Source organism: Emydura macquarii, unplaced genomic scaffold (assembly GCF_026122565.2).
Source record: "Emydura macquarii macquarii isolate MOO-44397 ecotype Brisbane River unplaced genomic scaffold, CSIRO-AGI_Emac_v2 contig_3345, whole genome shotgun sequence".
Lineage (NCBI taxonomy): Eukaryota > Metazoa > Chordata > Testudines > Chelidae > Emydura > Emydura macquarii.
The window spans coordinates 1,880,522-1,904,070 of NW_027133482.1; the positions used below are offsets into that span (position 1 = coordinate 1,880,522).

Below are 23,549 nucleotides of genomic sequence, written 5' to 3' on the forward strand. Positions count from 1 at the left end.
GAGAGACTGCCAAAACTTATCAAGTCCTCAGACCGCTACCCCTTCCTGCTTCTCCACGTGGGCACCAATGACACTGCCAAGAATGATCTTGAGCGGATCACTGCAGACTATGTGGCTCTGGGAAAAGAGATAAAGGAGTTTGAAGCGCAAGTGGTGTTCTCATCCATCCTCCCTGTTCAGGGAAAAGGCCCAGGTAGGGACCGTCGCATTGTGGAAGTAAATGCGTGGTTACGCAGGTGGTGTCGAAGGGAGGGCTTTGGATTCTTCGATCATGGGATGTTGTTTCAGGAAGAAGGACTACTAGGAAGAGACGGGATTCATCTAACGAAGACAGGGAAGAGTATCTTCGCAGACAGGCTGGCTAACTTAGTGAGGAGGGCTTTAAACTAGTTTTGACGGGGGACGGGGACCTAAGCCCGAAGGTTAGTGGGGAAGAGGGACACCGCAAGGAAGCAGAAGGAGGAGGGGGCAGCAGGGGAGGCCTCCCGATTCATACTGTGAAAGTAGGCCAGTCGGCTACTTATCTCAAGTGCCTGTACACAAATGCAAGAAGCCTGGGAAACAAGCAAGAGGAACTGGAAGTCCTGGCACAGTCAAGAAACTACGACATGATTGGAATAACTGAGACTTGGTGGAATAACTCTCACGATTGGAGCGCTGTCATGGATGGGTATAAACTGTTCAGGAAGGACAGGCAGGGGCGAAAGGGGGAGGAGTTGCACTGTATGTAAGAGAGCACTATGACTGCTCTGAGCTCCAGTATGAAACTGGAGATAAGTCAGTTGAGTGTCTCTGGGTTAAGCTTAGAAGCAAGAACAATAAGCGTGATGTCGTGGTGGGTGTCTGTTACAGACCACCAGACCAGGAGGATGAGGTAGATGAGGCTTTCTTTACTCAACTGGGGAAAGTTTCCAGTTCACAGGGCCTGATTCTCATGGGAGACTTCAATCACCCTGATATCTGCTGGAAGAGCAATACAGCAGAGCACAAACAATCCAGGAAGTTTTTGGAGAGTGTCGCTGACAATTTCCTGGTGCAAGTGCTGGAGCAACCAACTAGGGGCCGAGCTTCTCTTGACCTGCTGCTCACAAACAGGGAAGATTTGGTAGGGGAAGTAGAAGTGGGTGGCAACCTAGGCAGCAGTGACCATGAGATGGTCGAGTTCAGGATCCTGATGAAAGGAAGAAAGGGGAACAGCAGGATACGGACCATGGACTTCAGAAAAGCGGACTTTGATTCCCTCAGGGAACTGATGGGCAGGATTCCCTGGGAGGCTAATATGAGGGGGAAAGGAACCCAAGAGAGCTGGCTGTATTTTAAGGAGACCTTATTGAGGGCACAAGAGCAAACCATCCCGATGTGCAGAAAGAATAGCAAATATGGTAGGCGTCCAGCTTGGCTTAACAAAGAAGTCTTTGGCGAACTTAAACGCAAAAAAGAAGCTTACAAGAAGTGGAAGCTTGGTCAGATGACTAGGGAGGATTATATAAACACTGCTCGAACGTGCAGGAATGAAATGAGGAAGGCCAAAGCACAATTGGAGTTGCAGCTAGCAAGGGACGTGAAGGGAAACAAGAAGGGTTTCTACAGGCATGTTGCCAACAAGAGGAAGATTCGGGAAAGTGTAGGCCCCTTAAAGAAAGAGGGAGGCGACCTAGTGACGGAGGATGTGGAGAAAGCTGAGGTACTCAATGCCTTTTTTGCCTCTGTCTTCACAGACAAGATCAGCTCCCAGACTGCTGTACTGGGTGGCACAGAATGGGAAGGAGGCGAACATCCCGCAGTGCTGAAGGAACAGGTTCAAGACTATTTAGAAGGATTGGACATTCACAAGTCCATGGGGCCGGATGCAATGCACCCGAGGGTGCTGAGGGAGTTGGCTGAGGTGATTTCAGAGCCATTGGCTATTATCTTTGAAAGCTCATGGCAACAGGGGGAGGTCCCTGAGGACTGGAAAAAAGCAAATATAGTGCCCATCTTCAAAAAAGGGAGGAAAGAGGATCCGGGGAACTACAGACCGGTCAGCCTCACCTCAATCCCTGGAAAGATCATGGAGCAGGTCCTTAAGGAATCCATTTTAAGGCACTTGGAAGAGAGGAAGGTGATCAGGAACAGTCAACACGGATTCACCAAGGGAAAGTCATGCCTGACCAACCTGATTGCTTTCTATGATGAGGTGACTGGCTCTGTGGATGTAGGGAAGGCGGTGGATGTGATATACCTTGACTTTAGCAAAGCTTTTGATACGGTTTCTCACAGTATTCTTATCAGCAAGTTAAAGAAGTATGGGTTGGATGAAAGGACTATAAAATGGATAGTGAACTGGCTAGAGCATAGGGCTCAACGAGTAGTGATCAATGGCTCCATGTCTAGCTGGCAACCGGTCACAAGCGGAGTTCCCCAGGGGTCGGTCCTGGGGCCGGTTTTGTTCAACATCTTTATTAATGATCTGGAGGATGGGGTAGATTGCACCCTCAGCAAGTTTGCGGACGACACTAAGCTGGGGGGAGTGGTAGATACCCTGCAAGGTAGGGATAGGATACAGAGTGACCTAAACAAACTGGAGGATTGGGCCAAAAGAAATCTAATGAGGTTCAACAAAGAAAAGTGCAGAGTCCTCCACTTAGGAAGAAAGAATCCCATGCACAGCTATAGACTGGGGACCGACGAGCTGGGCAGCAGCTCTGCAGAAAAGGACCTGGGGGTAACGGTGGATAAAAAGCTGGATATGAGTCAGCAGTGTGCCCTGGTTGGCAAGAAGGCCAATGGCATATTGGGCTGCATTAGGAGGGGCATTGCTAGCAGGTCACGGGAAGTGATTATTCCCCTCTATTCGGCATTGGTGAGGCCGCATTTAGAATATTGTGTCCAGTTTTGGGCCCCCCAATACAAAAAGGATGTGGACAAGTTGGAGAGAGTCCAGCGGAGGGCAACAAAAATGATTAGGGGGCTGGAGCACAGGACTTATGAGGAGAGGCTGAGGGAACTGGGCTTGTTTAGTCTGCAAAAGAGAAGAGTGAGGGGGGATTTGATAGCGGCCTTTAACTACCTGAAAGGGGGTTCTAGGGAGGATGGGGCTAGGCTGTTCTCGGTGGTGGCAGATGACAGAACAAGGAGCAACGGTCTCAAGTTGCAGGGAGGGAGGTCTAGGTTGGACATTAGGAAAAAGTTTTTTACTAGGAGGGTGGTGAAGCACTGGAATGGGTTACCTAGGGAGGTGGTGGAATCTCCATCCTTAGAGGTTTTTAAGCTGCGGCTTGACAAAGCCCTGGTTGGGATGATATAGCAGAGGTTAGTCCTGCTTTGAGCAGGGGGTTGGACTAGATGACCTCCTGAGGTCCCTTCCAACTCTAATATTCTATGATTCTATGAGTGGCAAAGAGGTAGTTTGGTCAGGAAAGTCACTTACAGGGAGTCAAAAAGGTGTTACTTACAAGCACTTTCCTGACCATAACCACGCTAAGATAATGTCGTTACTAACTCAAGATGCAAAACAAAAACATGGGACTCTGTTCATACTGACCTACACACAGTGCTTCAATCTCAAACCCAAGCTGGATCTGCTCTGATTTGTATTTGGGTGGGAGCCCACCAAAGAAACCCCAGATGCTGCAGGAAGTGGGGTTGGTGATTTAGTATGTTGTGTTATTTCCCCTAAGACAGCACAAAACCAACGCTTTGTGCTGCTCGGGCAGCTATTGCTCAGAGCGGGTATAAATGCCAATGTCCCGCTTCTGTTTGTAGCCCAGGATCCCTGGGCACTTTTCATTGCATAGAGCTGTTAGCGCTGGTGAAGTGGCCACATTCTAACTTGTTTATCTGCATTCTGCCTCTCCCAATTTCCCCTTGTCGTTTCAATCTGGGGGAAAAAATAGCACTCTTCATTCTCCTCCTAGAAATAGAGTGTCAAGTTGCTGGCACAGAACGGCTATCACAATCCATCACAGAAGCAGGATGGATAAAAATCAATTTTTTTTTTTTTTTTTTTTAAATAAAAAAAAATTGGATTTTTTAAAATTTAAATCAGTTTGATTTAAAAAAAAAAAATCAATAAAATCCTAAATCTCTCTCTTGTTTAAAAAACAACAGTTACAATGAAATCTCATCACAAACACGCTAAACCTACACCTACAGTCCCATAAAAATGAATTAATGGCTCTAGTCTGTCCAGCCTAACTACCAGCTCTGGCTTCTTGAAAGTTCTGGGCTTTCAGTTTCTGTTTCAGTTTCTCAGCAGACTAAAGTCACATGTGCAAAGAAAGGAACAGGCTGGATAGGATTGTTGTTGTTCTGTGCTTATGTGGTGGTGGAGCTGGGCCAAGCAAGGCAGAGGAGTTAGTTAAGACACTGTCTTAAAGACAGACAGACAAAGGACGGAGGCAGCGTAGAAAAGAACAGTGGAGTGGACTGGAAAGAAAAAGGGAAGACATTATTCAGTACACACGCAGCTTCCTATATTCCCCCACACTTCTGCCACAGAAAAACTGTCCCGGCTTCTGGGCGTAAGAGAGACCCTATCTGGGAATATTTTGAAGAAATTCCTTCCCTGGATAAAAAAGGAAAACGTGTCAAGTGTAAGCAGTGCAACAGGAGATGCAGGGCCTAGTTGCAAGAATGAAACATCAAAATGAAAACTGCTTATTGGGAGAAAATGATGTGGATGAAGATGTGGATATATCTGAAGAACAATGCGGATCAGCTGCTTAGTAACTTAAATAATTCACTTTGCAATGCATCATTCTTCAAGACTCTCTCTGTGCCTTTTAGTATAAGTGTGATTTAACAAGTAAATTCCCAAGCTGTTTGCTATGTTGGATGTTGCTAGAAAAAAATGTTTAGCTTAGCTAATCCTTATGGCTTGTTTAATTAGTTAACTAGGTTTAGAATCTATCACCCAAGTATATGGTACAGAAAGCTGCAGTAAGAGAAATCTAGAGTACCCAGTTGTCACTGGGTGTCATTTTCTTATTTTATATTACATAATACATGCCCCTTATTTTGGAACATCATGGACATAAATCTATTCCCTATTTTACTTCAGCATAACTCAGCTTTCCCAAGGGGACCCCATCCTATACTTGTTTTCTCAAAAAACAGAAGTGCCAGTGAGTTCTATGGGGCTTACTCCGAAATTAAGTGCACTCTAAGTGCTGTCAGTCTTAGCTTTTTTGGTCATTTGGAATCGGATCTTCATCCTTGCTGAAAAAAAAATGTAAATGATTAACTGAATAATAGAGTGAGAAGAACAACTATTCAAAATCATTTTTGAATTTTGTTTCAGGATCCCATTTAAGCATAAGAGACTGACTGAGATTGTCTATCTGCCACAACTTCAGAGTCATCCCTTGGCACTTTTAACAGCAGTGCTGCAACCAAAGGTATTTCAGACAACAAAGTATCAGTAGCAAGCAAAAGATTTCAGTCATCCAGTAAAAGCACCACCATGGATGGGTTTGTAGTAAGGACCAGCAAATACCAACAAGACACCACAGATGAAAAGATTGCTCGGTTCATTAATGCCACAAATTCTCCTTTTCGCATTGTTAACCATAAACACTTCATTGACATGGCTGAGTCCTTACGACCAGGCTACACTCCACCTGGTATAGAGCAGACATTGGTGAAAGGTTGCTAGATACAGGGTATGAGAAGGAACTTGAACAGTGTGCATGAAATACTGAGGGGAAATTTGCCAGTTTAAGCCTTGATGGCTGGAGCAGTGTACACAATGATCCAGTAATATGTGCCTGTGTGACAACAGAAGATGGGGTTGCATATCTTTCAGAAACAATAGATATTTCAGGAAATGTGCACAGAACAGAATATTTATAAGAAGTGGCAGTGAAAGCTGTAATCAACTGTGAACAAAAATTCAACTGTCACATGTGCAGTTTTGTCACAGACAATGCTGCAAACGTGGCAAAGACGAGAAGATACTTAGAAGAAGAAACGGAAGGATGCTCCTTAATAACATGGCTGCAGTGCCCATTTAATGCATCTTTTAGCCAAAGACTTAAGTATGTCTTCTCCAAGAATAAAAGAAAATGTTGTTGAAGTTGCAAAATACTTCCGTAACAACCATTTTGCTTCAGCCTCACTGAAGAGAGCAGGAGGATCCAAACTAATTCTCCCTTGAGATGTTCAATGGAATTCTGTGGTTGATCGTTTTGAACAAGTTATTAAGAACTGGCCTATCCTCATAAAACTTTGTGAAGAAAACCATGATAAAATAGATGGAAGTATCTCATCCAAAGTATCTAACATTGGATTAAAGAGGAATGTAGAGGATATGCTCAGTATACTGAAGCCTGTATCCATAGCCTTAAACAAACTTCAGAGACATTGTTGCTGCATTGCTGATGCTGCCGAAATTTGGAAGGCACTTCAAGAGAGACATTGAAGAAAGAAATACCTCACCAGAAAGTTAAACTGCAGGCAACAAAGAGGCAAATGGATCAAGCACTATCTCCTCATTTTCTTGAGAACATTCTCGACCCCAGATATAAGATGATGCTGCCATGGCATGGGCATCTCAAAATCCCTCCTCAGTTATACCAGTCCTAATAAATTTCAGTGCTGGAGCAGAACCATTTAAACAGTACATGTTCACTGATGATGTTTTGAACAAAGTCACTCCCCTAAATTGGTGGAAATCATTAGCCAGGAACCTTGAAACAAAGTTCCTTCAGTTGCTAAGCCAACTTTCCACAGCAGTAGCTTCCTCTGCAGGCACAGAGAGAATATTTTCATCGTTTGGTATTATTCACTCAAAGCTAAGAAATCGACTGGGAGTCGAAAAAGCAGGAAAACTCATATTGCTGTTTCAGTCTATGAATAAAAATGACAATGGAAGGGGGAAAGATGAGAGCTAGTTGTAGAAGTTTTAAGGACAGCATATGTTTACTGGTGTGATGACTTGTCTGTTAGAGTTAATAAAATTTGAAAATTAAAAAAAAAAAGAGTTTAAGGACAGCCGTCAGCCGGCAACTCAGGAGACTGCTGCAAGTGCAAATGTGAAACATTTATGTAACATTTAAGATTTAGTTTAATAAAATATAAGTGCTATTGTGTTTGTGTGTGTGATTTAGTTCTTACCATTCCTAATGTGCTGCTTCCGCATCTGCACTTGACACAGGTAATGAGTATTATGTGCTATTTCCTAAATTAATAAAAATCAAGTTATCTAAAAAGTTACACAAAGTGTACCCTCCTAGATGTTGTTAAATGCTGTATTGAGCTGTAAATTAACATGTTTTAGTGATCAGATTTGCACCATTGTTTAAGAAATATGTGAAGAAGTATCAGTGGGAAACTTGATTTAAATCAATGATTTTCTCTTGGTGATTTAAATCATGATTTGAATCATATAGAATCATAGAAGATTAGAGTTGGAAGGGACCTCAGGAGGTCATCTAGTCCAAACCCCTGCTCAAAGTAGGACTAACCTCAGCTAAACCATCCCAGCCAGGGCTTTGTCAAGCCGCAGCTTAAAAACCTCTCAAGATGGAGATTCCACCACCTCCCTAGGTAACCCATTCCAGTGCTTCACCACCCTCCTAGTGAAATTTTTTTCCCTAATATCCAACCTAAATCTACCCCAATTATTTAAATCGCCTTGATTCTAATAAATCCACCCTGCACAGAAGTGGCTGCATTTCAGCGATGGGCGAATGACCTCTAGCGAGAAGAGATCTAACACACTGGAGGAAGTGTTGTGTAAATTTATCTTCAGATTATTAGGACACTAAGTCAGATCAGATTTGGACTATGCAGTCTCCAGTCAGCATAGCTGCACAGGACACACTGGGAGCCTTACCTCGTACCTAACCCAGAACAAGTTCATCTGCGAGCCCAATCCATTTTTAAAAGCTGAGCTGAATCAGAAGTTACCTTCCATCCCGTCTTCCACCTGCTGCGCTCTCCTCTGAGCCAACATCCTGCTGCCCATGTTCCTTCGGCGTCTGGGCATCCCTTCTCCCCGCTCATCGGTGTGAGGCCGAGGCCTGGCCACAACAGCTGCCACATGTCGCTGGTGTTCCTCGTCAGCTGGAAAAGAGGAACATTTTAAATCAGAGGTTCAGCACTGATCTGTTGCAGCCACCCCTTTGCAAGAGTGGAAGGAGCTAGCTGACCAACAATTAGAGACACACTACGAGTTGGGACAGTTTGATTTTGCAAGGTTTAGATCAGGTATCTTTCAGGCAGAGAGAATGTCATTCCACCCGCCTTCCCCCCATGATGATGATGATGTTTCTATATGATAGCACCTACTACAGGCTAGGCTCTTCTCAGACATTCAAGAAGGGCGGACCAAGGAGCTGGCAATCAAGCAGAGGTAAGAAGTAAAGCAGCAGAAACAACAGTAGGCAGATTATATCTGAATCAACATGATTAATTTAGGCAAACACTGATTCTTTGGAAAACCATACCCTTAATCTCTCTGGGCTAGATTTTTAAACACACCTGGCTGCCTAGTGAGATTTTCAAAAGCACTTAAGGCTCCTAACTCCCATTGACCCTACTAGGCACCTCTCTGCATCTTTTAAGTATTTAGGCTCCTAATTTCCACTGAAAACTACTGAAATCAATGGAAGTTAGGAATCTGAATACCTTTGAGGATCAGTGCCTTAAGTGCCTTTAAAAGCCTGGCCTTCTGGGTTTCAGTTCCCCACCTATAAAACAGGGATGATTCTTCTTATCCGTCTTGTTTATTTAGGCCTTGTCTACATTAGAAAGTGATGTCGACGCAAGTTACAGCAAGGATAAAAAAGCGCTGTAATTACAACGCTTGTGCCTGTCCACCCAGCATTCGTGTCACCGACGCGTGTCCACAGTTGGTGTTCTAGCACTGACAGAGCAGTGCACTGTGGGCATCTGTCCACTACGAGCTGTGTGAAGGCAGAGAGACTCGCAGTATGGGCTCAACGTCCCATGATGCAGTGATTTCCGTTCCATGGGTTTCCAACTGCGTTTCGCAGCATTTTTCAACAGCTCCAGTTTCCTGTGCACCAGCCATCTATATCTGAAAGGATGGATCCTACACTTCTCTCCACTGTTATCAGTGTTCTGAACACATGGTGGCTGGTCATGCAGTATATCATGAGCTTCCAACTGGAACAGGAATCAGAGGTGCCTGAGCTGCTGCGTACCATGCAAACGAACAATGCCCGATTACTGTTTGCATTCATGGAGCACCTGCACACAATGCACCGCCAGTTTGGGGCACATGAACAAGCACTGAGTGGTGGGATCGCATTGTTATGCAGGTCTGGGATGACGAGCAAGGGCTGCAGAACTTTCAAATGCACAAAGCCACCTTCATGTCACTGCGTGCAGAGCTCGCCCTGCCTGCGGCACCGACACCAGAAATGAGAGCTGCTCTCTCGGTGGAGAACCTCATGGTGATCGCCACGTGGAAGCTGACAACTCCAGACTGCTACCGGTTGTTCGCTAATAAGTTTGCCATCAGGAAGTCCACCATTGGCGCTGTGTTATCACAAATGTGCAAGGCCATTAATCGCATTCTGCTATGAACAATTATGAGTCTTGGAACTGTGCATGAAATAGCGGTGACTTCGCAGTGATAGGATTCCCTAACTCTGGTGGGGCAACAGATGGCACGCATATCCCAATTTTGGCACTGGACCATCTTGTGACGAAGAAAGAGGATACTTCTCTATGCATGTGCATGCAGATCACCGTGGGCGTGATCTGAACTGAACAACTGGGCGTGAACAACTGACATCAACGTGGGTTGGCCAGGGAAGGTGAATGATGTACACATCTTTAAGAACACTGGCCTGTACAGAAAGCTGCAAGCAGGGACTTTCTTTCCAGACCAAAAGATTCCAATGGGGGATGTTGAAATACCCATGATGATTTGTAAACAGCACTGTGCCATGCTGTGATTGCTATCCAGTGTGCACTGTGTATCAATGTGAGCTGCAACCACCGACGAATAAAGATTGCTTATTCCTCACAGGCTATGTCTTTATTAAATAACAATTATTCACAACACACACAAAAAGCTGGGCTGGATGGAAGAAAGCAGTGAGGGGCAGTGTGAGCTATGACAGCTGGGTGTAAGTCCAGGTATCCTTCTGGAAGCTGTCTGAATAGGTGGAGTGAACGGGGTACCGAGATGGGCCAGGGTTTTGATAGGAATGTGTGGGTTGAGTTTGGGGAGGGCATGGAAAGCAGTTCTGTATTGGCTGCAAGGGGGCGGCGAGCACTCATGAATTCAGTCTGCAGCATTATTAGTGACTTTAGTAGCTCCGTTTGCTTCTCCGTGGCTTTTATCATGCACTTATGACCTGCTATCACTTGCTCCTGGGTTTCCCCTCCTTTCCTGCCTACCGATTTTCTGATTTTTTGGAACAAGTGTGTCTCCATGCCCCTTTTCTCCGTCTCAGCAGACTGGAAGGTTTCTTGAACATCTCCTCTTTGATTCTCCATGGTCGTTTACCTATCAGCCACAGACACTCAGCAGGTGTGGCGGGGTTTCCCGTCAAGGGCACATCTGTAGAAGCACAATAAACAACAGCAGCATGACTGAGTGCAACAACAGTATTCATGCATTACTATAAAATACATCCCTTTCTCACTGTCCCCTGGCATGCACACAGCTTGACGATCAACTAGGGCATGGCGATTTGTACCCAGGAGGAGGGGGCACTCAAGCTAAGGAAAAGGTTCTGGGTAGTTTTTTGGGGTATTGATGCAGGTAGATAGGGACAAAATTTCAAATTATGCCACCATTTTCCACAGGCGGGGGCCATAGAAGTTGATATCTCACTCCTGAAAGTAAGCAGGGATGCTAGGGTGCATCTCCAGGCGAGCAGCTTCAAACTGGGTCACCATGCTGTTCATCTGTGCGCTGCCTTGGCCCCTGCACAAATGATTGCTAAACTGGCACGGGATAATTTCCTAAAATGGGGGAAGAAACAAGTAGCTCTGCTGAGGACTCTCCAGCAGAGGATTGGTGAGTACCTCCAGGAAAGTTTCCTAGAGATCTCTCTGGAGGATTCCAATGAAATCTCTGTGCATTAACACACTTTTCTGCTGCACTGCCTAGCTGAACAGGGACTGGGAAGCAAACACAGCTACTGCCGTGCATTTCTATCCTTTCAACCAGCTGTATAATGCAACAAAGCAAAGGACAGCCGGACCTCAGGTAACAGAGCAGCATCAAATCAAAAAATCACTTACCTAAGCTCCCCTCTTCTGCATCCCGCATGCCAGAGCTGGTGGGCTGGGACTGGCTCGAATGCTCTGGGGTTGAGAAGAGGTCCTTGCTCCCCACGTCACCAAACGATACAGTCCCCTGCTCTGCATCGTCCTCCAACTCGACCTCCTCGTCCACAACTTCTTCGTCAGGTTGAGTCTGTAGTCCGTTGCCTCTGGGCCCAAAGAGGTATCCATGGGTCTCCCGGCGATGCAGGTGGGGTCGCCCCCAAGGATGCCTTCCAGCTCCTTATAGAAGCAGCAGGTCTTTGGCTCTGCACCAGAGTGACTGTTTGACTCCCCAGCCTTTTGGTACCCCTGCTGCGGCTCCTGGATTTTCACACAGCACTGCAGCATGCCCAGTTTATAGCCCTTCTCAGTCATTAAACGAGAAATTTGATTATATATATCAAAGTTCTTTGGCTGGAGGGGAGCTGGGACTGCACAGCCTCCTCTCCCCAAATACCGATCAGATCCAGAAGCTCTGGTGTGCTCCAAGCGGGAGAGCGTTTGGTGCATGGAGCCGCCATGGTAAGCTGGAAAGATGGGATGTGAGCGCTCCACGGCGACCAAGCAGGAAGTGGAATTTCAAAAATGACCAGGTCTTTAAAAGGGGAGGGATGGATGGCTGCTGCAAGGCAGTGAAGTTCAAACTGATGGCCAGAGCGGTCAGGATGACCATTGTGGGACACTTACTGGAGGCCATTTACCACAACAAGCGCGGTGTCTACTCTGCCGCTTTGTCACTAAACGTTTGGCACAAAAAGCTGTTTGCCTCTTGTTGAGGTGGTTTTATTGTGTCACAAAATCAAGGGAGTTGGGTCGGCGGAGAGATTGCAGTGTGTACACCACCACTGTTTCGGCACAAAAAGCTGACTTTGGTCGACAAAAGTCTGTAGTGTAGACCAGGCCTTAGACTCAATCTCTTCAGAGGAGGGAGAGTCTCCTGGAGGCATGGAGGAGGGGGGGGAAGACTGCCTAACACAATGGCCCTCCAGTGTCGATTGTGGTCTCTAGGCACAATTGTTAAAAGAGTGGAAGGTGGCATAAAAAAAAGTCTATGGACAGGCACTTCAAGTGCTAGTTTATGATCACAACATAGATGAGGAGGCTCTGTCATGTTAACATGGTCCCATGGCTCTTGGAACTTTCCAGGAAAAAAAAAAAAAAAAAACCAAAAAACACAAAACCCTTTTTTTGCTGAATTCCCTTTTTCAGCCCAAGAAGTGATTTTGGTTTTTACGTTCTTTTTTCCTCGCATCTGGTAAGAGAATCGGTTCAGTCATTTCTGAGTTCGCAGAACGTGGGACCCAAAAGTGTTTTTCTTCCTTTCAGATGATTCAGATTTGTTGGTGTTTTTGCACTTCAACGCCTGTTCAGACCTGACGTCATCTGGACTGTTCAAACCTGCGAACGTGCACACTGCTGCACTTGGAACAAAACTTTGTTGACAGATAAGGGCTACAGATCACTACCTGTGCATGTGCAGTGTCACCTCGTTTCCCCATACTGACTTCAGAGCAGTTATCCCCAACATATATGTCAGCACCCTTTACTAGAGGGGTCTCTGAGCACTGCAATCCAGCCTTGGAGACCACAGCTCCCATGACGCCTTGGAGGAAGAGAGACTTCCTCTGCTAGGGAGTGCAATGCATGCGGCGGGTTCTGTTTTGGGAGAGGAGCGGACATTGCTTTTGTGAAGTTCTGTCCAGACCAGGAGCTGCTGCTAAACTGCTGTTAGGAAGCCAGAAGCTGCTGCTGAGAGCCTGCTGGGGCTTTGATCAAGCAGGGAACCTCAGAAGTGGTTGGTGGCTTCACTGTGGCCAGTGCAGAGGTGGGCCTGCAGTGAAGGTGGTGTGAGTAACCACCACCCTAGTTTGGGAAAGTGCTTGCAAGGGGAGGGGCACAGCAAAGAGACTTTAAGGGGTTGTCGGAGTCTGAAAAGAGGTAGTGTGGTCTTCTTATCGAACCAGGAGCCAGGGTTGCTGACATTTGGTTAAAACAACTCCAATCTTCAGAAGGGTGTGCAGCTTGTTGGCTTGGCTGGACCGATTCACTGGACCAAGAGTGCCGTCTCCACCTTCAAGATCGTCAAGCGCACCCACACAAGCAGGCGTTTAGAACTCTGAAATCCAGGAGCGTATACTCCGGGGCGGGGTAAATGTGGCAGTGTAAATACAAGTTAGAGAAGTTTCATTTACTACTGTAAACGATATTTGTTAATTGATTTATTGAACTGCGCCCTGCTGATTTATATTAGGGGTGACATTTAATCTCAGTCTGTTATATCATGTTATTAAAGTAAAAGTGTGTTAAACAATATACACTAAGATGGTAGTTATAATAGGTATTTTTGAGTTAGACCCATTGCACAGATTAGTTTAGGTTTAGCCCAAGGCACACCACTGGGTGTTTACAGGGCCCAGCCAGGTGGAAGCTTCACCAGTGTCAATTTCTTTTACAAGTGAAAAGATTGCAGCAGGTGGGTGAACACGGGATTCCCACCTGTCCAACATCACCACTGGGATACTCAGGGTCTCCTTTTTGGTCAACAATATCAGGTGCCTGTGCCCACGGTCAATGTTGCCTGCTCCTGAGTAACCGAGGGAGGAAAGAGCGGATGGGGGTTACATATACAACTACAAAAGTGGATGCTGGTGGAGCACAGGTAAGGTCTTAGGTCTTGTTTTTAGGCTAAGCAGTAGCCATAAGCTAAGTGGCATGTAGCCACAGCTTCACATTTCTGAAACTACTTCAAAACAATGTAATATCAGGCTGTTAAGAAGGTGCTACTGTCTTAATAGTACCTACCACCACCAGATAAAGAAACAGATATTAAGATGCTTAAAGAAAACTTTGTTCGATAGCATTCTGTCTGGAAAGAAATCACTTAACAGTTGTGGTTGTAAAATATACACTTCTTATTGTTTTGCCTTTACAGTACCCAGTTCTCTACTGTTTACCTGAAAGATTTCTGTCTGGTTCTTTGATTGTTTCTGTCTCTTGCATAACTAAGCCCTGGTCTACACTGACCTGCTGATTCGGCGGCAGTCGACGGGTGTTACACAAGCTACGCAGAGCAGCTTGCGTAATTCCCATCAACTGCTGTGCTTCCCTTCTGTGCGCCATCTTCACTGCACTGCGCCACTTGAGGGGGTGGTTTACCAGCATCGACTTCTGGATCGATTGAGCGGGTCTTCACTGACCACTCAATCGATCCAGCCGTCAGTATAGACATACCCTAAGTATGCACTATTTAAATCAATTAAGGTGGTGGGATATGATTGGTTAAAGAACTGTTTCATAATAGGCTAGGATTGGTGTTTTGTAGTACCTTAGTTTAAATGATTGGTTAATGGACAGCTAAGCAGGATCCAAGTTTTAACTATATAAACTAAGGTCCAAAAGGAAGTGCTTTGGAACCTAACTCCAGAACACAGCCCAAGAAGAATCAGAGTTGCCAGACCTCAACACCCTGCCGACTATACTGTGCAGAAGCTGGAGTTCCCAGATGATCTAACCCTGACTGGCCACCAGGAGAAGTTTGTCTGCCCTACTGGGAGTGGTGAGCATTGTATGCTTAGCATGTGTATTCTGTTTTGGTAATTGTTAATAAATAGAGAATTAGGAAATTATTGTGTAAGGCTCCTTCACTGGTAAAAGATCCTGCAAACACACAGTAATATACACCCAGAGCCCCACAATTCTGGGAAAGGGTGTGGGTACTTATATTAACCAGGTTAGTTTCACCCGGAGCCCTATGGACTGGGAATGGGTGACCCTGAGCCCTAAAGTGTCAATTGAGTAAGGGTAGATGTCTTCCCCGTCTGGAGCCCTATGGATTGGAAAAGGGTGGAGGGGTGCCTCTGAGCCTTAAAGTGTGAATTGGGAAAGGGTGCGGTGTCCAAATTAACTGGGTTCTGCCTTGAGCCCTACAGATTGGGGGTAAAGATGAGGTGCCCTAATGTGCGGATAACACAGTTAGCAAGAGGCACAAGCTACCTATATCATGTTTCAAGCATGTATACAACCAAGTCCACCTACCTACTTGTAAAGATTACACATCATGGATGGCCAGTGTGTAACAGAGTAATGCAGCTCTCTCTCAACCCCCACAACCTTTCTGCCCTCTGACTATTGGCCTGTGGGAGATTTGTCGAGCATCCAGAGCATCAAATTTATACTTGTCCTTCAACCCCTCCCTACTTGTCCAGTCATGTCTCTCAGCCCCTCCCCTCTGCTGCTCCAGCTATGTCACCCTTTATGCTTGCTTCATCTACTCGTCCCTGAAGCATGTCCATGTCTTTTGCATGCTGCTTCCTGCACATGGTAGGCTCGATCCTGAAAAGCATGGATCACTCTGGACCTGACCCAGTGAAACACTTAAGAACGTTTCACTTTAGTGCACAGTCTCATTAAAGTCTGAACTGTAAGCATGTGACAGGACTATTCACATGCTTAAACTTAAGCTTGTGCTTAAATGCTTTGCTGGCTTGGGGCCAGTGTCCAGCGCCTTGCGGGATCGAGGCCTGAATCCACACTGCTCCTTGGTGAAACCCCTCTAAAAACTCCCTTCTGTTGTGGTGCCCACCGTAAAAGAACAACATTCACTATGCTATCCTTGAGGAAGCCACTGCCATATGCTCAGACAGCAACCTTCATCCTCCTCACCCCATCCATCCCCTTCTGTTTGGCACCGTCGCTCATTGTATCACATCTAAAATTTTGAGAGTAAGCACATCAGGGAAGAGAATGTGTCTTTTTAGATCTTCTGTGAAGCACTAAGCAAGCTTCTGAGAGCTATAAAATAATTCATTGAGATACCGCATACAACAAATATAATTTATTGTGGAGCTTTGTAACTATTATTAAAAACTCTGAGAAGTGTTTTGGGATACATGATGTATGGAGGCACTCTATAAAATACATATACAGTACTTCTCAGCCTCTTAAAAGAAATCCCACAGTTCAAGGCTTGGTATCCTTCGTTGTAAAAGGATTCAACATGCCTGTCAAATTTTAAAGATATTCCTGGATAGTGCATCAGTTGGGTAATTTTTGCACTCGTTTATTTGGTGTAAAAAAAAATTACCCAGAAGACAATTCCTGAGAAACAGAGACCGTTATACATTTCATGAGAAATAAATCTATTTATAAAGTGTGTGTTCATTTCAAACCAGAGCGCTCAGCCCCCACAAGGACAAATGTGTGAACCCAGTGATCGCATCACCTTGACTCAAATCGCCCCAGAAGACATGGTTATTCCCCAAATCTATCAGGGTTAATTCAGCAAAGAAAGTAGTATTTAGTATATTTAAAAAACCAAAACCAAAAAACGATTACTTCTCATGGCCATTGAATGCACATGGTAACTGACCAGTATTGCTGGTCTATTTAGATTGCCAGAAGTTTGTACAAAATAGAGCATTCTATAAACCCTCCGCAAAGTATAATAATGCATAACAAAGCTCCCAATTAAAGGACAAGACCAACAAAAAATCAGAAAAGGAAAACTGAGTTGCCTGGAACTGCATGTTTAGTTTTATCAAAGTTTTCCATAACTCCAGTGTTATGACTCAGTGTTTCTACCCCCAGCAAACACCTCAGTTCAGCAGGAAACTGGATTTTCTTATGTGCATGCTGCGACATCAGTTTAATTTTGGATTTTCGAAAACCACCAGTGTAGGCAAAACCAGATACCCTAAAGGGGCCTAAATCAGTTAACAAATGGAAGTGTTTATATACTGATGACTTCACCTGGCACTACAGCAAACAGCATGCAAAGCATCACTATACAAAGCTAAAAGAGGACAGAAGAATCCAAACCACCCACTGAAAGTGCAGGTGGATTTAGGAAAGCAGAATAGTTTTCCAAAGTGGAATTTAGCAGGGCTTTGAGGTTATACCGTTATAAGAATGCCACAGGTTCCTTCATGGCCCAAAATTCTTGGGGCGGCAGTTTTACATCCCAGCTCAAATAAAGTCTCCTCCCAAGAGTGTTCCCTAACACAGATTTAGACAATTTTACTTGTCCACAGCAAAGAATTTTTATGTTTTTGATGGGCAAGTAAAACATGTTCTCTCCTCATACCACATTATCCTCTTTAATATCCTGGTAACTCAGCAAGTCAACACGGTGCCTGGGCTGGCAGATTTTCATGATAGTTTTACAACACTGCTCTAAGGGTATGCTGGCTTACTAGGCTTGTACGGACTCAGAAGAAAGAGCACCACCTACTGCATTTATTTATACATTTGCATAGCGATAAGCACTACTATAGCAACTGCCTTACAAACAGGTTTCAAATAAGCCATCACCACACCACTTCCTGCAGGACCCTCTCTCTTCTATCCACAAACTAGCTCAACTTGCGACACCCAAAGCAGCAGGGGTGAAGGCATACCATTACAAAAAGCCGTACATTTGCTGCACACACCGTTTTAGCAGTGTGTATACGATACTGCATACCAGTACTGGCATGCAGAACCACGCCACGTCTGCATTACAAATCACTCAACACCGGATACCGGGGCATACAGCCGCCAGTCGGTATATTGCTTGTTCATGCACATACTTGGCTTCTTGCGCTGTGCATACTCACCAGGAGTGCATATGGTGCACCATGGGTAGGCAGGTATCCCAGTGTGCCATGCGCCACCCTCCAGTACAATGTCTTTTGGGAGACTTTCCCCAGAGAACTCTGGGTGCTAGGAGCCTAGATCCCATCAGGCAACTTTCTTCATCCCATAATGCCATCCATATCCCATTATTTTCATGCCTTTTTAAAAAATCCTGCAAACCCACAAGGCACTTCTTGCTGTCCACCATCTCTGACAGATAGAATTACTTAGCCCAGGGGGAAATCTTGGTCATGTCCCCCCGCCCCCCAAGCTTCAATTTTCCAAACATTAGCAAGTGATATAGGGTACAGTTCTGGTTTTAATAAATGGGTAGCATTTTTCACTCTCAGCAGGACTGAACTAGTGCCCCAGCAGCATGTTAAAAGAACTGTGCTGCTGGAGGCACTGCCTTTCCAAGGAAACACAGCCCGTGTCCTGACTGTGACAGAGGGGCAACTTTCTGCAATATTTTTGGGAGACCGTATTGCATTAAAGGTCTGAATGCTTCATGGACCATTGTAGGCTAGGGACTATGCATGCCATAGGAGGAGGGTTACCACAGCTCCTGCAGCAAGTGAAAACAGTAGGGAATGAGAAGTCAAAACATTCAGGTTATAACACCTCTAGAGAGGTACTACCTCCTGGTGCACATATTCTGCTTTAAACTGGATTCTTCAGAGAACAACAAAAAAAGAGCTTTTAGATAAACAGCCTGATCTTAAACTGACTCAGGTTGTTCAGTCTGGTTCCTGAGCTGAAGACTGATGTGAATTTGTAACCATAGGGAAAAACCACTTGTGGGATTTGAAGGATTGACACATGCCAGACCTTTATGTTGAAGCAGGGCAGAGGGGGGCGGTGTGAGACACACCTCTGATAACCTTTTTCACACATGTATGTTCTTTTATAGTTTTCTATATATTCACTATAATACCTTTCCCTTATGAATATATGTGCTTGCTTAGGAAGAGCTGCGTGGTAACTTGCAACTGCTGGCAATACACTGGTTATAGCCCTCAGAGAGAAAGCAAAGCACAAGTGATGGCAGAGTGGCTCCTGGGGATATTACAGTGTAGACCAGGAAGCTGTGCAGCCTTAAAACCCCTGGTCACAAGAAAGTGAGACACAGGTCTCTATGCAGGAGAGGTGATGCCTGGGAGCAGACACCCACTTAAAGGTTTCCTTCGTGGATGCCCACAGAAGAAATACAGGTGCAGTTACCCTGAAACTGTGACACTGACTACTTGTGGTCACTACACACTTGTCTAAAACAACCATTCTCAACCTTTTCCTTACTGTGACCTCTCATCACATTATAGAAGTTTTGGGACCTCTATCCAGACATACAGAACTCCCTTTGTGAGGGTTATCACAACTCCTTAATCCTATTTGCAAGCCCCCAGGCTGAAGGTCCCTGGCCTAAAGTACCTTTCTCAGCGAGGTGTAACGATTATGCTAATAATTCAACAGCTGTTGCCTTCCACCCAAGAAGAGAAATGACCCCTGTGGTAGATCACATCCCACCATCATTGAATGCATGGGAGTCCCAATGGTTTTGAAAACAACTATTTGGTGTGTAAGGGGGACAGGATCAAGCCTAATGTTTGCAATTCTTTAAAGTTCTTTGAGGCCACAGAAGTCAATATAAATCATTAAATAATAATAAAACGCATCTGTTTGAAGATAAAGGTAATTCAAGGAGTGTCACAAAATGTCACTGAAAATAAGGCTACATCTTCACTGACGGCGGCAAATTTGCCGTCGTCAGATCGATTTCTCTGGATCGACTGAGCGCTCAGTGAAGACCTGCTCAGTCAATCCAGAAATCAACATATTAAGACCACCTTCTCAAGTGGCGTAGTGTTGTGTCAACGGGAACACAGTTCCCGTCGGTGCAGTGCAGTGAAGATGGTGACCAGAAGAGAAGCAGAGAAGTCGACGGGAGTTACGCAAGTTTTTTGCATAGCTTGCGTAACTCCGGTTGACTGCCACCGAATCTCAGAAGTAAGTGTAGACCAGCCCTAAGTTTCAACACAATTAAAACATTCTGAACATGAACAAATATGAACCAAAATACCTTTAAAAAAAAAAAAAAAAGAGAGAAGCCTATTTGGGATCCCAGATCAGTAATAATAGATGCAGAGGCTTCAAAGTAAGTTAGGTTTCAGAAAAGAGTTGTTTTAAAAAACCCCTCAAAACAATACAAAACACTGTTCTTGCTTCATCCTGGCCTGCAAGTCCTGAGTTCAGGAAGTGGTATTTCTCCAGCAACAGTTACCGACATGTCAACATCTATGGCAGGAACAATGGAGGCAGCTGCCCGCTGTGCCTTAGATATCAGTAGTTCCTGAGCTGCTTTAGAAGAAATGTTATACTAGAAAAGGTATGGCTATACCAGCAAACCCTGTCTGTTGTAGACACAGTTTACACAGGCAAAAAAGCACTTTTTTGCCAGTATAGCTTATGCTAATTTGGCAAGTGACATAAGCTATGCTGGGTAAAGCACTTTTATATATAACTGCATCTATACTAGTGCTTTTGTAGAAAAATGTCACTTACACACCCTAACCAACATTACTATACCAGCAAAAGTTTCTAGCATAGACCTGAACTCGGATCTTCAGAGCTAAGAAGCCTCTCTCTTCACTTTTAAAACACACTGATCTGGAAAGTTTATGGCTACATTAGGCTTCCACTAAAGTCATTTGGGCTTCAAGGAAATTGCAGCAGAAGTTTTACACTATTGCAACCACAGGCAGCCAACACAATTTTAAGCACTGTCACCTAACCCTTCTCAGAGCAGCACAATATGGTGCTTAAAACATTGCTAGCTACCAACATCTCATCTTCCCCAATGTTACCACCAATCCATCTGACCTCGTGGTAGGAACAGTGGGAAATTTTTGTGAAAACTTCCTGCTAGAGACAAGGCCAGAAGCAGGGGCAGGGGCCAGTCTGCCTCTTGTGTCTGTGGGAAGTTAAACCCTAAGGGCTTATCTACACTTGAAATGCTACAGCACTTCAGTATAGACACTAACTACGCTGACAGGAGGGTTTCTGCCATTGGAGTAGGTAATCCACCTACCTGAGAGGCAGTAGCTAAGTCAACAGAAGAATTCTGTTGATCTCATGCTGTCTACACTTGCAGTTGGGTTGGCTTAACAACAGTACTCGGAGACAGATTTTTCACACCTGACTGATACACCTGGGTCAATTTTGTAGCATAGACCAGGCCTACGGCTTTGAACTCTGTCCACTTCATAGGCTTTGTAAATTGTGCGCAGGATCTCCTAGGGCAGGACCTGGTGTGGAAAGTGTTCTCTAACGCAGTGTGAGGAATCGCCCTACTCCGTACATAAACAAATCTCATGGTCCAGGGCTTAAGGAATACACACAACCCACAAGGAGCATTTCACCACTGGAGCCAAGTGCTTCACTGGGGAAACAGATTCTGCTTTCTTCAGGACCTGGAGCACTCAGTATGAATAATTGTGTCTGGTGTGAGAAATGTTGTGTTCCTAAGAGAGGGCAGCAGCATAAAGGCTTTGAAGAGACAACTTCAATCAATACATCCAGCCTGACACCAGGAGCCCAGCCAGGATTTTCTCCTTTGCACGTTCCTGCGGAAAACAGCCAGCAGTTACTCTGACTGTAACTTCTCCAAGGCAGGAACTGGCTTCTTTTGGTGCGTGCGAACCGCACAACGGGGCCCTGATCCCCGAGCGTGGCCTGCAGCCGTTAGTGCAATGCCAATGATGCTAATCAAACAGAGAGAGGGGGAAAGTGAGGCACGGATGTTGTCCCGTTTCACTGATCACGGCGATGGATATAAAGCGGGCGCCGGGCAGGGCAGCTCCACGGCTGTGTCACCGAGGAGCAGGCTGGGGAAAGGCCACGTTACATCTTCTGCCTGGGGAACCAACCATTGGCCTGCCCTGACTGCCCCCAGGTGTCCCCCCACCCCCACCCTCTACTAGCCCTCAGCGCCCCGAGCTGCCCCCAGATACCCCCCACTGCCCCTCAGCGCCCCGAGCTCCCCCCACCCCAAGGGAGCCAGGGGCCAGCCTGCCCACGGGGGGGGGGCGGTCCTCTTCCTCACCCCCGGGCACCTGTGCCCCTCAGGGGCTCGGCTGCCCCCAGCCAAGGGGCGGGGCCCTCGGGGGGGGTGCAGCCGGGGGGGGCCCGCTCCTGGCTCCTTTCAGACCCCCTCCCTCACCAGGCAAAAAGCTTGCCCCGCCCCCCCCCGGGCTGAGAGTCGGACCGAGGTGAGGACAGGCCCTCCGAACAGAGGCGAGGGGAGGGGGGGGGGAAGGGAAGGTGCGGACCGAGAGGAGAACCGCCGCCGCCGCCGCCCCCGGTTACCTGCCCGCGCCTGGCCCCGAAGCCGGCTGGCGAAGACGAGGAGGGCGGCCAGCAGCGCCGCGGCCAACACGTACAGCACCGGGTCCATCATCGCCCCCACGTGACTGCCTGACCGCCCCGCCCCCACCGGCCTGGCCACGCCCCCTCAGGCTTTGCCGAACGCCGCCGCGGCCGCTTCCAAAGCGACCCGAGCGCCTAGGGGTGCGTGCTTGCGTGCGTGAGTCTCTTGGTACGTTCCTCCTCCAATCCCGGAAGCGAGCAGGGGCCGGGAGGCGGAGGCCCCCGACTTAGGGGTGGCCCTTGCGGTGCCTGTTCCAATAGCGTGCCGGGCTGGCTGGCTGGCTGGCTGGCGCAGGGCAGAGGTGGCTAAGGCGCTGCCTGCAATGGAGCCCTCCCGCCTCAAGGGGGCAGCTGTTCTGGGCAGAGAGGGGCCTAGGCCGCAGCCATGGCTCTAGCAGGGGCACCAGGGCCCCAAGCAGGAGGGGACTGGGCAGTGGCAGGCTGAGCCCAGCCCCAGCTGCCCGGGTAGGGCCTGGCGGGCCAAGCCCTGCCTGCGCCTTGGCCCTGGGCGATGCCCTGTCCGCGTTGGGCCGGGGGCGCCGCCCTGCGCCCCGGCCGCCCATGACCCGAGCTGAGCGGCTCGTCGCCATCGATGGACCCGTCGCCCCTTCGTCGGCGAACCTGCGGCCCGCCCAGCGCTCCCTGGCAACCCCTCGTTCCACCGGCTGCCCGGGCCTCCTGCGAAGGCGTCGAATGCGGCACCGCGCCCGCCCCACCCCGCCGGAGAACGCGCCACCATGAAGCGCTCCTCCTGTCGGAGAGTTTCCCCTTCTGCTCCGTGGAGCCATCCCTCCCGCAGTGCCCTCTTGGAACCCTTGGCAGTCCCCTCGCGAATGCCTGGCTTTCTTTCCCAGGCCCTACACCCATCAGATGCTGCTAGGCAATTATGTTTGCTCTGGAGATAAAATACGAGACGTTAAAGAGGAGAGGGAAATACTCGGGGACCGCCACATTTTTTTTTTTTAAATCTACCTCCCTAAGTATTTTATCAAAATAAAAATTTTAGTTTGGCAGGAGATTTATAGAACTTGTTATTGTTTTTATGATCCTGTATTTGCCTATTATTTATCATTTTTACTTTCCTGTGGCCATTTAGATTGTACTTTGCAATGAAGGCACAGTACAGTAGCAGACACCACAATCAAACTCAAATTCGCTTTTACCATCAGGAAACGACAAATACCCTTGGATAGCCCAGGTTCTGGGCCTGTGTGACGCACTGGATCTCAAAGTAGCACCCTGTAACCCCTATATTCATCATGGCTATATGGTTGTGATATTTC

At 46.7% G+C, this 23,549-nt stretch overlaps 1 protein-coding gene across 2 annotated transcripts in view; it reads right to left on the reverse strand.

Annotated features, from left to right (window-relative positions):
• The window catches only part of DDRGK1 (DDRGK domain containing 1), a 54,202-nt gene extending 31,763 nt beyond the window's left edge, over nucleotides 1-22,439 (reverse strand). Inside the window, exons 1-2 of one of the 2 annotated variants that reach the window (XM_067533540.1) lie at nucleotides 22,207-22,439; nucleotides 7,891-8,046 (exon numbers count right to left, since the gene is read on the reverse strand). In XM_067533540.1, coding sequence (XP_067389641.1) covers nucleotides 7,891-8,046; nucleotides 22,207-22,297 — 247 coding nt within the window. In that variant the 5' untranslated portion in view covers nucleotides 22,298-22,439. The remainder of the gene's footprint in view (nucleotides 1-7,890; nucleotides 8,047-22,206) is intronic. The other variant, XM_067533539.1, reaches the window with a different exon arrangement.
• Between the last annotated feature and the right edge of the window lie 1,110 nt (nucleotides 22,440-23,549).